Below are 17,144 nucleotides of genomic sequence, written 5' to 3'. Positions count from 1 at the left end.
CTGGATTGGGAAGATCTGCTGAAGAAAGGATAGGCTACACTCTCCAGAATTCTTGGGCTTCCCTTGTGGCTCCAGTTTGATCCCTGGATTGGGAAGATCTGCTGAAGAAAGGATAGGCTACCCTCTCCAGAATTCTTGGGCTTCCCTTGTGGCTCAGCTGGTAAAGAATTCACCCACAGTGTGGGAGACCTGGGTTTGATCCCTGGGTTGAGAAGATCCCCTGGAGAAGGGAAAGGCTACCCACTCCAGTATTCTGGCCTGGAGAATTCCATGGACTATAGACTCCATGGGGTCACAAACAGTCAGATATGACTGAGCAACTTCCATTTCATTTTTTCATGCCATGAAGTGATGGGACCAGATGCCATGATCTTAGTTTTTTGAATGTTGAATTTTAAGCCAGCTTTTTCACTCTCCTCTTTCACCTTCATCAAGAGGTACTTATAATACCTTGATGAAGGTATGAATACTTCTTCATCAAGAAGATGAAGAGGTATTAGAAGTATCTCTTGATGATTTAGGTATTATAGGTAATCTAGTGATTATTTAAAGTATATGGGAAGAAGTGCTATCGCAAATACTACAGCATTTTATGTAAGGAACTTGAGCATCATAACTCTTGGTATCTGTGGGGCCTCCTGGATTCAATCCCCCAAGGAGACCAAGAGAGCCCTGTACCTAAACTTCTCTCCCCCAACCCCTGCATGAAGGAATCTAAAATCATGCACAATCTGGAAGCTTGCAATTGTCGTTGCAACCTTAGAATAACTGGCACCACCTGGGCAGTGCTGAAAGTAAAAAACCATCATTCTATTCAATGTCCATTTCCTCTTACCATAATGTGTTTCTCATTAAACAAACAGTGAGTCAAGAACCACCTACTAGAACAAGTGCATAAGAAAATCTACTACAAAGAACAAGGTGAGGGTGAGTAGCTAATTAATATAGCTAAAGATTTGATAATTAATCTTTGATACATTTCATAGATATCTATTAGTAATAGGAGCTTATTTTCAGATTATTTTACTTTTAATTGTTGCATGGATTTATGAATGGAAAGTGTAAAACAAGCTTCTACGTCCTTATATCTCATAGACAACCTAGTAGGATGTCTTTTTTAGTGGTAATCATTCAATAAGTATTCATATATTAAATTGAATACCCAATGTGAATAGTACATATTTTCACTTAAGGGCAGAAAAATACCCATGCAATTGTTTGAGATTTTGTTTTGCTCCATTTTTGTTCCCAGGCACAAATCCGAAAGGAATTAGGATTACAATTACTTTCTGTAATGCTTAGAACAAGTTCAGAATTCTCTCTACAATTCATATGCTGTGTTTTACCTTGAGCTGTGCTGAGTTAGGTTGCTTCAGTTATATCCGACTCTTTGAGACCTAGGGACTGTAGCCCACCAGGCTCCTCTGTCCATGGGATTTTCCAGGCAAGAATACTGGAGTGGGTTGTTGTGCCCTCCTCCAGGGGATCTTCCTGACCCAGGAATCGAACCCATATCTCCAGCATCTCTTGCACTGCAGGCAAGTTCTTTACCCACTGAGCCACCTGGGAAGCCCACCTGAAGGCCATAATTGTGTATTTATAAAGATTTAAAAGCTAGTATTTGGCTTCCAGTCTTCAGATTTTCCTCATTACCAGCCAATCTGAAGCCCAGAAAACCACTATTTGTTGTATGATCACAAGGGGGTGGGGTTGGGGTTGGAGTGGAAATCAGTAGTTTTATCCACAGCATCAACTATTAAATGACCAAAGTTCAGATCTTTTAAATACTCTCATTTCTTTCACTGCACTTCCATCTCTGAGTCTTATCTTTAGCATGTATATCATCATTTCAGAACAACTTATCCAATTACCACAGAAGACTTTAAGTTCAAACTATTTTGAGTGTTTACCTCATGCTGAGCAACTATATACAAGACAGGCATATAGCAATATTCAGCCAGTGCCTTCAACTAGTAGTTGAATTTCACACACTCCTAGGAATGTAACACCTGCTGAACAAATGGAAAAGACTCTGCTATGGTTATTAAAATTCACAAAATGTCTATGTTTCCAGCATATGTACAGCAGCAGTTATGTATCATTCCTCTCCAGGGCCCAAGTAGCAACATCTCCTCAGGTTCTGCCAAGGGCAGACAGAAGCCTCTCTTGGTTCCTGTTGCCATGATCAGAGAATTTTTAAAAGTACAAATATTCCACTTAAATAATGGTACTGTAAAGGTTAAAACACATTTGTTCCCCACCTCCCTCCTTTCTCTCTTTGTCTTTGGTGGTAGTGGTTGGGGAGCCCGCTAACTGTGCCTTCCTTGTCTCCTTCTCAGAATACAGGGTTCTCCACTGTTAACATTCCATGCTGAGCTAAGGTCCAGCTCTCATCTGTTGCCCTGACTACCCTCAATCCACGAGGTCCCACCAGAAGACTAAAATGACAGGCTAGTAAAAGGAAAGAAACAAACCCTACAGAAGGAATGACGATCTTCCAGCGCAATAACAAAAATCCTCAAACCTGTGTTCATCTCCCAGAACTATGTGGACTCTCTCCCATGGCACTCTTAAAACTACTCGGCCTGTGCTCGCTTCGGCAGCACATATACTAAAACTACTCGGCCTGCAACTCCAGGAATCCAGCTAGACCCCATCAATGGCACAATAGGCTAGACAAACTTCACAGCGCAGGTGGTTATAAATCTTTCCCTCCAGGCATCACCCCTGAGTGGCTCTGCTATGCTCCACATTCCTTTTGCAAAAAATCTGTTACCTGAGACTTCTTTCCACCTTCAGATTTCTAAAGGTCCGTGTGCCTCCTCCATCCCACCCCGTTTTTCCCCCCAAGTTTGTTGACGGGCAGAGAGGATGCCTGTATTAAGGGCTGTATGAGCACCTGTGTAGAAAGGATTTATAAACCTTTCCTTCTTCCACTTAAATCTGTCTGTCTTCTAAGCCTTACTTTTTGCCTCGAAAAATGGAGTAGATCATCCCTGCTGTTGGTCCAACGTTGTCAAGAAGCCCTAGAATTTCATATATATTAAAGGGTTTTGCACACTGTCAAATGCAAACATGACACTGGTTGTGGGTTACCCCTACCGGGCTCCTTTCTGTTCTCGGGGACCAACGCAGCCCCATTTCCAAGGCGTTTTTTTGTTTGTTTGTTTGTTTCTTTGGTTTGGTTTGGTTTTCTTTTCTTTTTTTTTTTTTTTTTTTTTTTTTTGCATCTAAGTACGGATTCTTCGGCCTGGGCCCTTCCCCAAGCCGCGATCCGCCACCTGCGGGACAAAAGCGAGGGCAGCCAGAGTCCCGGTGGCAAATGGCCCCCGCGGGCAGCTCTCGGCTAACGGTCTGGACACCGCGGCCCGCGCTCGCCTCTCTCTGAGAGCGAGATGGGAGGCGTGGGAGAGCTCAGAGAAAGAGGGTGCAGGAACCTAGGAGCGAGAAACGGCGGCAGCGGGTACGAAGCGGACCAGAGAAGTGGAAGAAGCCAGACAGATGGAGGCAGAAGACAAAACCCGAACAGTCCACACTGGAAGTCGCCAGGAGCTAACCAAAGGAGACGGGTAAGATACGAAGGCTAGGCGTCCTAAAGAAGCCCCCGCGCCGCGCGGAAGGCGCAGGACCCAGGAGCTTAGGACCGAGAGCGCGGGTCCCCTAGGACTGCGAGGTCGCGAGCGGAGCCCTCCGCAGTTACCTGTGTTACTTCCGCCTTGGCTGCCCCCGTCCGGGGGGAAGATGCTCGAACATTTCTCCCACTCCACCTGGCCCGCGAAGCACAGCTCCGTGACGATGTGCAGCGCCTTTTGGCACAGGCTGCTCACTCCGTCCTCCTTATGGAAACTCATCGTTTGGCCTCGTTTATCCCAGAGAGCCGTTCGTTCCCCTTCCAGTTACCTCTGTGCTGACCACTCTAGCGCCCTAAGCCATATCCCGCCCTCGGAGACTTTGGCCCAAGAGCGCGCAGCTAAGAGGTGACAACTCTTAGGAGCCCCAAGTTGGCCCCATGGCGGGAGCAGAGGGCTTCAGAGAAAGTGGAGAGGCTGGGGCGGAAATTAGAGCTAGGCGGAGGCGGCAGCGAGGTTATTGCTAACTCTCAGGCCGCGCGAACGAGCCCAAGCAAGCCAGAGAGACCTGGCATGGAGAGCGGAGGGGAGCGCGGGGAGACGTAAAAAACCTAAAGCCCTTCACTTGCAGAAGCGTTTGTGTTTCTGGAGGGCGCCTGACGACGGCGCGTCCAATCGCAGCCTGGCGCGGGTCTGGTGACCCCTTCTCTAGTCACTGGGGGAAGCGGGAGACAACAGAGGAGGCGCCGCCAGGCGCCCTTGCTGGGTTTTCCTGCTGAGGCCAGAGATGCTCTTCTGGCGCGCAGGTTGGTGAGAAATCTTGGTTTTCTGGGTACCTTTCCCAGCCTCCGTACCCCCTACCGAAACCCCCTTGATTACAGATGTGCTCTGATTCTATGCTTTTCTTTAAAAGATCATGCCAAACTGAAAACAAACTGAAAAAGTTAACGAAATATCTAGTAGATGGGCGATCAAACCAGAAGTCTACAGAAAGAAAAAAAGACATCCCAGGAAAGCATTTTAGAAATGACTTCTTTTTTCTTTTTGATTTCTAACTATGATTGTTTAGAAAACAGAATATTCAACCCAAGAGCTCTTTTTACTACTAATAGTAAAATTCTCCATGAGGTGCATTTACCATTTACCCAGTTCAGGTTTCTTTATGCATAAATGAAGTGAATAGGCAAAGTTGTTCATTGCTATTTAAATTTTTTTACTAAATTTAAGAGATCACAAAACAAAATATGTTGTTTGTATTAATATTCAGTTCGAATTTTGCCATTAATATGCAACTGGCAATTGAGATTGCATAACCTGACCTCCTTTATCACTCTTTCAAGTGACTTAAGTACTGAAGAAGACAAGGCACAGGTGTTAAAGGGGAAAGGGGTAAGTTCAAATCTGTCACACAGATTGCTCAACCTGAGGAAATTGCTTTCAGGGCTTTAACTAAGTCAAAGGGCTGACTGAAGGGTTTAGACTCTTATAATTCTCTAACGCAAATGAATGGAGCTAAAGCTACAAAATAATGTTAATAAACATGTGCCGCTTATAGGAAATAAATTTACATTGCTTTTAAATTGTTTTCAGGCAGAGTTTGATCCCATATTATAATCTGAATATGGGATCAAACTCTGCCTGAAAACAATTTAAAAGCAATGTAAATTTATTTTGTTAGGTAAGGATTCTTTATTTTAGAAGTGAAATATCCTTAATTTGTTCATGTTGAGGATGAAGAAATTTCCCTCTACCCATCTTGATTCTTCAGGGTGATCTAAGAATTAAATTGATGTGAGAAAGATCAACAGGAGAAAAAAAAAAACTAGTAATGTACAATGTGAGAGACTAAGGAAAAATGAGTGACTCACCAAAATGGCTGAAGCCCTCACCTTAAATGCCCTCTTCAGCTAAAGACAAAAGAGGACTTTGGGGGTATCCGAGGACCTCGGAGGGGTGGAAGACAATTCACAAGGAGATGGAAAGGCAGATGCTTGGTAAACAAATGTTTACTCTGCCATATAGAGACAATAGGAGACAATGAGACTTTTAACAAACAGATTTTGCTAGGTTTCTCCCAGTCTACACATGTAGTTCATACAACAGTTTTCTTTGATGATAGCTCCCTTCCTGGAACAGCTCTAGCTACATTCTTTAGGCAGCTGAGAGGACTGTCAAAATTTCTTCCTGAGTCTTTTGGGTGTTGTTTTCAGCTCAAAATAATCTGCGTGCCCAAGAGACATTTTGGGGTGGCAGGTTTTGTTCCCAAAGAATAGGTAGTTTTATTTTAAACCATTCCAGTTTGTGATAAATTATTTCTTCTGTAAGGACACTATGGTAAAGCTTAGGGTAAACATTTGGCATAGCATCCCAGTAGGGAGCATATATTAGTTGAATCATTTTAACCTGATTCATAGGACAATTGGTATAACTAAGGACTATTTTTTCTTTCATGAATTAAGACAAAGTATAATCTACTGGCTTCATTTGCTTTTTGTTTTTATGCACATCGATCTGGGTTGTTTTTAGATCAGATTGACTAAAGAAATAATTTCACCGTCAATTTAAGAAACCTTAAATATCTACTATGTTTGAAGCTGTTATTAAATAAGTGCTCTGGTGCCCATGTTATAGAAAGCCAAACTCTGACAGTGGGTGTTTGCAGCAGAGTAAGGATTTATTTGGGCATTAAGCAAGAAGAACAGGCAGATTATTCTCAAATGGCTTTCAAGCAAGAGTTTTAAAGACAATGTTAGGAAAGAACTGTGGACATTCTTCTGATTGGTTGATAGGGAAGAGCCAATTTTTAAGTGTGGAGGACTGGAGGGCAAGGACAGTTGGAAAGGGACTTATTAAAATGTATTACTTATGAAACTGAGCAGGACCCTGAGGGGCCTTCCTGAGTACAGAATCCCCTCTATACCCCCATTTCTTGTTTGTAGAAAAAAAGGCTTTAGTCTTCAAAATCTTTACTGAGCTTCAGAGAGTAGGCTCAAGCAGTTAGTGATTAGGACAACAGTCATTAAATGGATTAAATCCAATCCATGTTGGATCTGTTTCTTTGACTTTAATCTTTGCTTTTTGTTGCTTTTGTTATTATGTCATGCATAATGGCCTGCTTTGGGAAACCCTGCTTCTCTGTCTGAATGTTAAACCAAAGTGCCTTTGTTCAGGACCCTGTTCACCTGTGGATGGCTACAGGAAGGAAGAACTTAACTTATCTCCTCCCTGAGATTGGCCATTCCAGGAAATATTTGCAGGATTAATGACCTTTTACTTTATTTCCTCACTGCTTCCCCCTCTCCTTTCTGTAAAAGATACCGGTTTCCCAATTCCAATAAAATGGTTATTTTGAGATATTATTCTGCCATCTTCTTGGCCAGACAATTTTCCAAATAAAGTTATATTCCTTGCCTCAACACCTAGTCTTTTGGATTTATTGACCTGTCATGTGGTGAGCAGAGTGAGTTTGGACTCAGTAACAGGTTGGTGGTGAGATAATAAGGTGATGTTTGGGAAACCACAGTCTTCCGGCTCCAGTCTGGGGCCTACATGTGTGTAGTCAGCATGTAGTCACCATCCTCCACCTCGGTGGGGTCTTAGTTTCTACACAAAAGCTCAAAGATATGCATTAAATTTTATCTATATCCCTTCAGGAAGAATTAGGAGTTTAATGACTCTGTTGTCCTAATCACTAACTGCTTGAGCCTACTCTCTGAAGCTCAGTAAAGATTTTGAAGACTAAAGCCTTTTTTTCTACAAACAAGAAATGGGGGCATAGAGGGGATTCTGTACTCAGGAAGGCCCCTCAGGGTCCTGCTCAGTTTCATAAGTAATACATTTTAATAAGTCCCTTTCCAACTGTCCTTGCCCTCCAGTCTTCCACACTTAAACAGACAGATCCATATTAAATGACCTGCAAAGCAATGCTGTTTTCATATTTACTACATGAGCTATTGTGTGGGATGTCTAAACCAGTGATTTTATACTATTTAGAGGCTCTACTTGCTTTTGTGAAGTAAGATAGTATGGCTGTCTATTGACCCTCTTATGGATTTTTTTCCAGTGTTGTTTTTTTTTTTCTTTGATTATTTTTTAATTGGAGGAAAATTGCTTTATAATGTTGTGTTGATTTCTGCTGTACAACAATGCAAATCAACCAAAATTATGCATATATCACTTCCCTCTTCAGTGCTTCTCTGGTGGCTCAAACAGTAAAGAATCTGCCTGCAATGCAGAAGACCTGGGTTTGATCCCTGAGTCAGGAGGATCTCCTGGAGAAGGAATTGCCAACCCACTCCAGTATTCTTGCCCAGAGAACTCCATGGATAGAGGAGCCTGGTGGGCTACAGTCCATGGGGGTCACAAAAAGTCAGTCATGGCTAAGCGACTAACATTTTTGCTTTTTCACCTCCCTTTTTAACCTCTCTCTTCATCCCCCTATATCCTACCCTTCTAGGTCATCAAAGAACACCAGGCTGGGCTCCATATATATATAACAATTATTCACAAGCTCTCTATTTTACACATGGTAATGTATATATTATTGATCCTACTTTTTTGGTTTATAGCAGTCTTTCCTTCTATCACCATGTCCACAAGTCTATTCTCTATGACTGCATCTCCCTTCCTTCCTTGCAAATAGGCTCATCAATATCATTTTTTGAGATTCCATATATGTGCATTAATATACTGCCTATGTTTCCCTATAAGAGCTTTACAGTTTGTGGCCTTACATTTAACTATTTAATCCATTTTGAGTTAATTTTTGTGTATAATGTTAGAAAATGTTCTAATTTAATTCCTTTACAAGTATCTGTCCAGTTTTCCCAGCACCACTTATTGAAAAGACTGTCTTTTCTCCGTTGTATATTCTTGCCTCATTTGTCAAAGATAAGGTGCCCATAGGTACATGGGTTTGTCTCTGGGTTTTCCATCTTGTTCTATTGGTCTATATTTCTGTTTTTGTGCCAGTGACATACTGTCTTGTAGTATTTGTAGTATTTGTAGTATAGTTTGAAGTCAGGAAGGTTGATTCCTCTGTTTTTCTTTCTCAAGGTTGCTTTGACTATTTGGGGTCTTATATTTCCTGTTCTATTGGTCTATATTTCTGTTTTTGTGCCAGTGACATACTGTCTTGTAGTATTTGTAGTATAGTTTGAAGTCAGGAAGGTTGATTCCTCTGTTTTTCTTTCTCAAGGTTGCTTTGACTATTTGGGGTCTTATATTTCCTGTTCTATTGGTCTATATTTCTGTTTTTGTGCCAGTGACATACTGTCTTGTAGTATTTGTAGTATAGTTTGAAGTCAGGAAGGTTGATTCCTCTGTTTTTCTTTCTCAAGGTTGCTTTGACTATTTGGGGTCTTATATTTCCTGTTCTATTGGTCTATATTTCTGTTTTTGTGCCAGTGACATACTGTCTTGTAGTATTTGTAGTATAGTTTGAAGTCAGGAAGGTTGATTCCTCTGTTTTTCTTTCTCAAGGTTGCTTTGACTATTTGGGGTCTTATATTTCCATACAAACTGTGAAATTATTTGTTCTAGTTATGTGAGAAAGGTCATTGGTAATTTGATAGGGATTGCATTAACTCTGTAGCTTCCTTTGGGGAGTATAGTCATTTTCACAGTATTGATTTTTCCAATCCAAGAGCACAATATTATCTCTCCTTCTGTTTGTGTCATCTTTGATTTCTTTCACCAGTGTCTTATGGTTTTCTAAATACAGATCTTTTTTCTCTTTAGGTAGGTTATTCCTAGATATTTTATTCTTTTTTGTTTTAATGGAGAATGGAATTGTTTACTTAATTTCTCTTTCTGGTTTTTCATTTTTGGTGTATAGGAATGCAAGGGATTTATGTGTATTAATTTGATAGCTTACAACCTTACTATTCATTGGTTAGCTCTATTAATTTTCTGGTGGCATCTTTAGTGTTTTTTTATGTATATATATATAGTGTCATGTCATCTGTCATGTCACTCTCAAACAGTGAGAGTCTTGCTTCTTCTTTTCCAATCTGGATTCCTTTTATTTCTTTTTCTTCTCTGATTGCTATGTCTAGGATTTCCAAAACTATATTGAATAATAGTGGTGAGAGTGAGAACTCTTGTCTTGTTCCTGATCTTAGAGGAAATGCTTTAAGTTTTTCACCGTTGAGAATGTTTGTTGTGGGTTTGTCATGTATGACTTTTATTATGTTGAGGTACGTTCCTTCTATGCCTATTTTCTGAAGTGTTTTTATTATAAATGGGTATTGAATTTTGTTGAAAGTTTTCTCTGCATCTATTAAGATGATCATATGATTTTTATCTTTTATTTTTTAATATGGTGCATTATATTGTTTGATTTCCATATACTGAATGCAATATATGCATGCCTTGCATATATTGGGATATATATGCCTGAGATAAAACCCACTTGATCATGATGCATAAACTTTTAATGTGTTGTTGGATTCTGTTTGCTAGAATTTTGTTGAGGATTTTTGCATCAGTGTTCATCAGTGATATCGGCCTGAAATTTCCTTTGTGGTATCTTTGTCTGGCTTGGTATCAGAATGATGGTGCCCTTGTGGAATGAGTTTGGGAGTTTTCCTTCCTCTGCAATTTTCTGCAAAGTTTTGAGTAGGATAAGTGTTAACTCTTCTCTAAACTTTTGATAGAATTCACCTGTGAAACCTTCTGGCCCTGGGGCTTTCTTTGTTGGAAGATTTTTCAATACACTTCCAATTTCCATGCTTATGACTGGTCTGCTCATGTTTTCTATTTCTTCCTTGTTCAGTTTTGAAAGGTCATACTTTTCTAAGAATTTGTCCATTTCTTCCTGGTTATCCATTTTATTTGCACATAGTTGTTGATAGTAGCCTCTTATGATCCTTTGTATTCCTGTGTTGTCTCTAGTAACTTCTATTTTTTCATTTCTAGTTTTATTGATTTGAGTCTTCTTCCTTTTTATCTTGATAAGCCTGGCTAGTGGTTTGTCAATTTTCTTTATCTTCTCAAAGAAACAGCTTTTAGTTTTATTGATCATTGGTAATGTCCTCCTTTTTCTTTTTCATTTATTTCTGCTCTGATCTTCATGATTTCTTTCCTTCTACTAACTTTGGGGGTTTTTTGGTTCATTTTCTATTGTTTTAGGTGTAAGAATTTGTTGCATCTCTTGTTTCTTGAGGTAGGCTTGTACTGCTATAAACATCTCTTTTAGCACTGCTTTTATTTCATCCTATAGATATTGAGTTGTTGTGTTTTCATTATCATTTATTTCTAGGTATATTTTGATTTTCTTTTTGATTTCTTCAGTGACAGGTTGGTTATTCAGAAGTGTATTGTTTAGCCTCCATGTGTTTGTTACAGATTTTTTTTCCCCCTCTACTTGATATCTAATCTTATAACACTGTGGTAGGAAAAGATATTTGAAATGATTTCATTTTTTTAAACAATTTACCAAGGCTTGATGTGACACAAGATCAAACCTTGATGTGACCATGAACAATGTCTCATGTGCACTTTAGGAAAAAAAGTGAAACATACTCTTTTTGAATGAAATGTCCTATAGAGATCAACTAGATCCAGCTTGTCCAATGTATCATTTAATGCTTGTGTTTCCTTATTAATTTTCTGTCTGGATGATCTGTTCATTGGTGTGAGTGGGTTGGTGAAATCTCCCTCTTTCATTGTGTTCTGTCAATTTCCACTATAATAGTTGGTTCCATTTGTATTATGTATTGGTGTACTCCTATGTTGGGAGCATATATGTTTATAATTGTTATATATGCTTCTGGGATTGATCTATTGATCATTAGGTGGTGTCCTTCTTTTGTCTCATAATATTTTTTATTTAAAAGTCATTTTATCTGATATGGGGATTGCTATTCCTGCTTTCTTTCCATTTCCATTTGCATGAAATAATATTTTATAGCTCCTCACTTTCAATCAGTATGTGTTCCTAGATCTGAAGTGTATCCCTTGTAGACAGCTGTTGTTTTTGTGTCCATTTAGCCAAACTATGTCTTTTGCTTGGAGCATTTACATTTAAGGTAATTATTGATATTTATGATCCTATTTCCATTTACTTTATTGTTTGGGGTTTTGTCTTTTTTTTGTTTGTTTGGTTTTTTGTTTATTTGTTTGTTTTTAGGTCTTTTCTTTCTCTTTGTTTCCTATCTAGGGAAGTTTCTTTAGCATTTATTTCCTGGTGTAGGCTGATTTGGTGGTGCTGAATTCTTATAGCTTTTACTTGTATAAAACTTTTTATTTTGCCTTCAAATCTAAATGAGATCCTTGCTGGATAGAGTAATCTTGGTTGTAGATTTTTCCCTTTCATCACTTTAAGTATATCCTGCCACTCCCATCTAGCCTATAGAGTTTCTGTTGAAATATCAGATGTTAATCCTATGGAGATCCCCTTGTATTTATTTTTTGCTTTTCCTTTGCAGTTTTTAATATTTATTTTTTGTTTTTAACTTTTGTTAATTTGATTAATATGTGTCTTGGCATGTTCCTTTTTGAGTTCAACCTGTATGGCTCTCTCTGGGCTTCCTGGAGTTGGGTGGCCATTTCCTTTCCCACATTAGGGAAGTGTTTGACTATAATCTCTTCAAATATTTTCTCATTGTTAAACATTTCTTGCATCTACTCGATCCATGTCTTCATTCTATTTATTTGTGTCTCCATTTTATTCTAAGATTTTTTAAATCATCTTTACTATCATTTCTATGAATTCTTTTTCAAGTAGACTGCCTATTTCCTCTCCATTTATTTGATCTTGTGGACTTTTACCATACCCTTTCATCTGCTGTATGTTTCTGTCTTTTCATTTTATTTAGTTTACTTTGTTTGGGGTCTTCTTTCTGCAGGCTGGACAAATCATAGTTCCTCTTATTTGTGAAGTCTGTCCCCCATGGCTGAGGTTGGACCACTTCCTTGTGAAGGTTTAGTGGTTGAAAGGACTTGTTCCTATGATCTGGTGGATGGAGGTGGATCTTGTCCTTTAAAAGGCAGTGCCATGTTCAGTATAGTTTTGTTGTTTTTATGGACGTGGTATTGCTTTGTGCAGTCTGTTTTCTAATGAGCAGCTTGTGTTCCTGTTTTGCTGAAGGTTTGGCATGAAGTGTCCAACAGTGTAGCTTGCTGGCTTTGAATGGAGCTTGGTCTTAGTGTTGAGATGGAGGCCTTTGGGAGAGCTCTCACCAGTTAATGTCCCATTGGGTTGGGACTGCTCTGGTGGTCCAACATCCTGGACTCCAGTCTCCTTCCTTGAAGGTTCAGGCCCGACAACTTATTGTCACACCAATACTTCATAAGCCACACAGCACACAAGACAGAACCCCAAGACTAATGGTGAAAGCAACATTCAACAGCCAAGAACACTCTAAGAAACTCACACACTTACAAAAAGAAGAGTGAAAAAAATGAAAAAGAAAAATGAGTAAAAGCAGGAATCAAAAAAGAAGAGAGCAACCAAGATATAATTTAAAATATACTAAAGCCTACACTAGCAAAAATACAAAATCAAAAATATGGGGAAAATGAATACAATTAAATAGTACTACAAAAATAGAAAAAATATAGAATAAAGTAAGTTTATTTTAAAATAAGATTCTTCTTTAAAGGGTGAAAGTAAGGGGAAAATTAACAATTAAAGAAATAATAAAGAACATTAGAACTGTATGATAAAGAAAAAAAGAAAAGGGAAGGAGAAGAAAATTATATACAGAGAGAGTGGTAGTAAGATGAATGGCCTCCTTACTCCTGCACTGACCTCTCCACACAGCAAGCATCACCCAATCTACCTATTTAGAAAGTACTCCAATGTTTCTAGGAAGGTCTCTGGACCTGTTGTGGGTGTTTTGGAATCAGCTCAGGCTCAGATCTGGCCTTACTCCAGTTTGTACTTTGTCCTAGTGTCTACAATTGTTCCCAGTGACCACAATCTCAGCCTTATTATGGAGATTTCATCCAAGGCAAAGGCTTTGGCATAGTCAATAAAGCAGAAATAGATATTTCTCTGGAACTCTCTTGCTGAAAATGGCAATAGGAACATATATATCAGTAATGAGTTTAAATGTAAATGGATTAAATGCTCCAACCAAAAGACACAGACTGGTTGAATGGATACAAAAACAAGACTCATGTATGTGCTGTCTACAAGAAACCCACTTCAGAGCTAAAGGCACATATAGACTGAAAGTGAGAGAATGGAAAAATATATTCCATGCAAATGGGAAGCAAAAGAAAGCTGGAGTTGCAGTACTCATATTAGACAAAATAGACCTTAAAATAAAGATTACAAGAGATAAGAAAGAACACTACATAATGATCAAGGGATCAATCCAAGAGGAAGACATAACAATTGTAAGTATCTATGCACCCAACATAGAAGCACCTCAACACATAAAACAAACACTAACAGACATAAAAGGAGAAAGTGACAGTAACATAGTAATACTAGGAGATTTTGACACCCCACTCACACCAATGAACAGATCATCAAAACAGAAAATTAATAAGGAAACACACGTCTTAAATAATACATTAGATGAGATGGATCTCACTGATATTGTCAGGACATTCTATCCAAATGCAGAAGAATACACATTCTTCTCAAGTGCACATGGAACATTCTCCAGAATAGAGCACATCTTGGGTCACAAATCAAACCTCAGTAAATTTAAGAAAATTTAAATCATATCAAGCATCTTCTCCCACCACAATGCTATGACACTAGATATCAATCATAAGAAAAAAACTGTAAAAAACACAAACAAATGGAGATTAAACAAAACATTTCTAAATAACCAACAGGTTACTGAGGAAATCAAAAGGGAAATCAAAAATTTTCTAGAAATAATGACAATGAGAACATGACAACTCAAAACCTATGGCATGCAGCAAAAGCAGTTCTATGATGGAAGTTTATAGCAATACAATCCTACCTCAAGAAAAACATCAAATAGACAATCTAACTTTATACCTAAAACAACTGGAAAAAGAAGAACAAAACAAATCCAAAAATTAGTAGAAGGAAAGGAATCATAAAGATCCAAGCAGAAATAAGTAAAAAAGAAATAAAAGAAGCTATAGTAAAGATTAATAAAACTAAAAGCTGGTTCTTTGAGAGGATAAACAAAATTGACAAGCCTTTAGCCAGATTCATCAAGAAAAAAAAAAAAGGAAAAGAAGAATCAAATCAACAAAATTAGAAATGAAAAAGGAGAGGTTGCAACAGAAAATGCAGAAATATAAAGGACTATAAGAGACTATTATGAACAACTATTTGGCAATAAAATGAATAACCTGGAAGAAATGGACAGATTCTTAGAAAAGTTCAATCTTCCAAGACTGAGCCAGGAAGAAATAGAAATTATGAACAACCCAATTACAAGCACTGAAATTGAAGCTATGATCCAAAATCTCCCCACAAACAAAAGCTCAAGACCAGATGGCTTCACAGGAGAAGTCTATGAAACATTTAGAGAAGCGCTAATGCTTATCCTTCTAAAACTCTTTCAAAAAATTGCAGAGGAAGGAACTCTTCCAAACTCATTCTACGAGGCCACCATCACCCTGACACCAAAACCAGACAAAGACAACAGAAATAAAGAAAACTACATGCCAATATCACTGATGAACATAGATGCAAAAATCCTCAACAAAATTTTAGCAAACAGTATTCAGCAACACATCAAAAAGCTCATACAACATGATCAAGTTGGGTTTATTCCAGGAATGCAAGGATTCTTCAATATATGCAAATCAATCAATGTGATACACTATATTAACAAATTGAAAGATAAAAACCATATAATTATCTCAACAGATGCAGAAAAAGCCTTTGACAAAATTCAGCACCCATTTATGATTAAAACTCTTAAAAAAAACTGGGCATAGAAGGAACCTACCTCAAAATAGTAAAGACCATATATGATAAGCCTACAGCAAACATTATTCTCAATGGTGAAAAACGGAAAGCATTCTCCCTAAGATCATGAACAAGACAAGGGCACCCACTTTCACCACTATTATTCAACATAGTTCTGGAAGTCCTAGCTACAGCAATCCAAGAAGAAAAAGAAATAAAAGGAATCCAGATCAGAAAAGAAGTAAAGCTCTCACTCTTTGCAGATGACATGATACTGTACATAGAAAATCCTAAAGATAGTATCAGAAAATTACTAGAGCTAATCAGTGAATTTAGCAAAGTTGAAGGATACAAAATCAATACACAGAAACCACTTGCATTTCTATATACTAACAATGAAAAATCAGAAAGAGAAATTAAGGAATCAATCCCATTCACCATTGCAACAAAATGAATTAAATATCTAGGAATAAACTTACATAAAGAGACAAAAGAACTGTACACAGAAAATTATAAGACACTAATGAAAGATATCAAAGATGACATAAACAGATGAAGAGATATTCCATGTTCCTGGGTAGGAATTATCAATATTATGAAAATGACTATACTATCAAATACAGTGTACAGACTCAATGTGATCCCTATCAAATTACCAATGGCATTTTTCACAGAACTAGAACAAAAAATATCATAATTCATATGGAAACACAAAGCACCCCACATAGCCAAAGCAGTCTTAAGAAAGAAGAATGGAGCTGGAGGAATCAACCTTCCTGACTTCACTATACTATGAACCTACAGTCATCAGACAGTATGGAGCAAAGACAGCCTCTTCAATAAATGGTGCTGGGAAAACTGGACAGCTACTTGTAAAAGAATGAAATTAGAATACTTCCTAACACCATACACAAAGATAATCTCAAAATAGATTAACGACCTAAATGTAAGACCAGAAACTATAAAACTCTTAGAGGAAAACGTAGGCAGAACACTCGATGACATAAATCAAAGCAAGATCTTCTATGACCTACCTCCTAAAGTAATGGAAATAAAAGCAAAAGTAAACAAGTGGGACCTGACTAAATTTAAAAGCTTTTGCATTGCAAAGGAAACTATAAACAAGGTGAAAAGACAGCCCTAAGAATGGGATAAAATAACAGCAAATGAAACAACTGACAAAGGATTAATTTCCAAATATACAAGCAATTCATACAACTCAATGCCAAGAAAACAAACAACCCAATCAAAAAGTGGGGAAAAGACTTAAACAAACATTTCTCCAAAAAGACATACAGATGGCTAACAAACACGTGAAAAGATGCTCAACATCACTCATTATTCAGTTCAGTTCAGTCGCTCAGTCGTGTCCGACTCTCTGCAACCCCATGAATCGCAGCACGCCAGGCCTCCCTGTCCCTCACCAACACCCGGAGTTCACCCAGACTCAGGTTCATCGAGTCAGTGATGCCATCCAACCATCTCATCCTCTGTGGTCCCCTTCTCTTCCTGCCCCCAATCCCTCCCAGCATCAGTCTTTTCCAATGAGTCAACTCTTCGCATGAGGTGGCCAAAGTACTGGAGTTTCAGCTTTTTACCATCATTCCTTCCAAAGAAATCCCAGGGCTGATCTCCTTCGGAATGGACTGGTTGGATCTCCTTGCAGTCCAAGGGACTCTCAAGAGTCTTCTCCAACACCACAGTTCAAAAGCATCAATTCT

At 38.5% G+C, this 17,144-nt stretch overlaps 1 protein-coding gene across 1 annotated transcript in view; it reads right to left on the bottom strand.

Annotated features, from left to right (window-relative positions):
• The window catches only part of SYT10 (synaptotagmin X), a 122,993-nt gene extending 119,142 nt beyond the window's left edge, over positions 1-3,851 (bottom strand). The window contains exon 1 of the mRNA XM_010860569.1: positions 3,701-3,851. Within this exon, the coding sequence (XP_010858871.1) occupies positions 3,701-3,851 (151 nt within the window). The remainder of the gene's footprint in view (positions 1-3,700) is intronic.
• Between the last annotated feature and the right edge of the window lie 13,293 nt (positions 3,852-17,144).

Source organism: Bison bison, unplaced genomic scaffold (genome assembly GCF_000754665.1).
Source record: "Bison bison bison isolate TAMUID 2011002044 unplaced genomic scaffold, Bison_UMD1.0 scf7180017864468, whole genome shotgun sequence".
Taxonomy (NCBI): Eukaryota; Metazoa; Chordata; class Mammalia; order Artiodactyla; family Bovidae; genus Bison; species Bison bison.
Note: the sequence above shows the minus strand (reverse complement) of the source record. Positions and strands in the feature narration are given on the sequence as shown.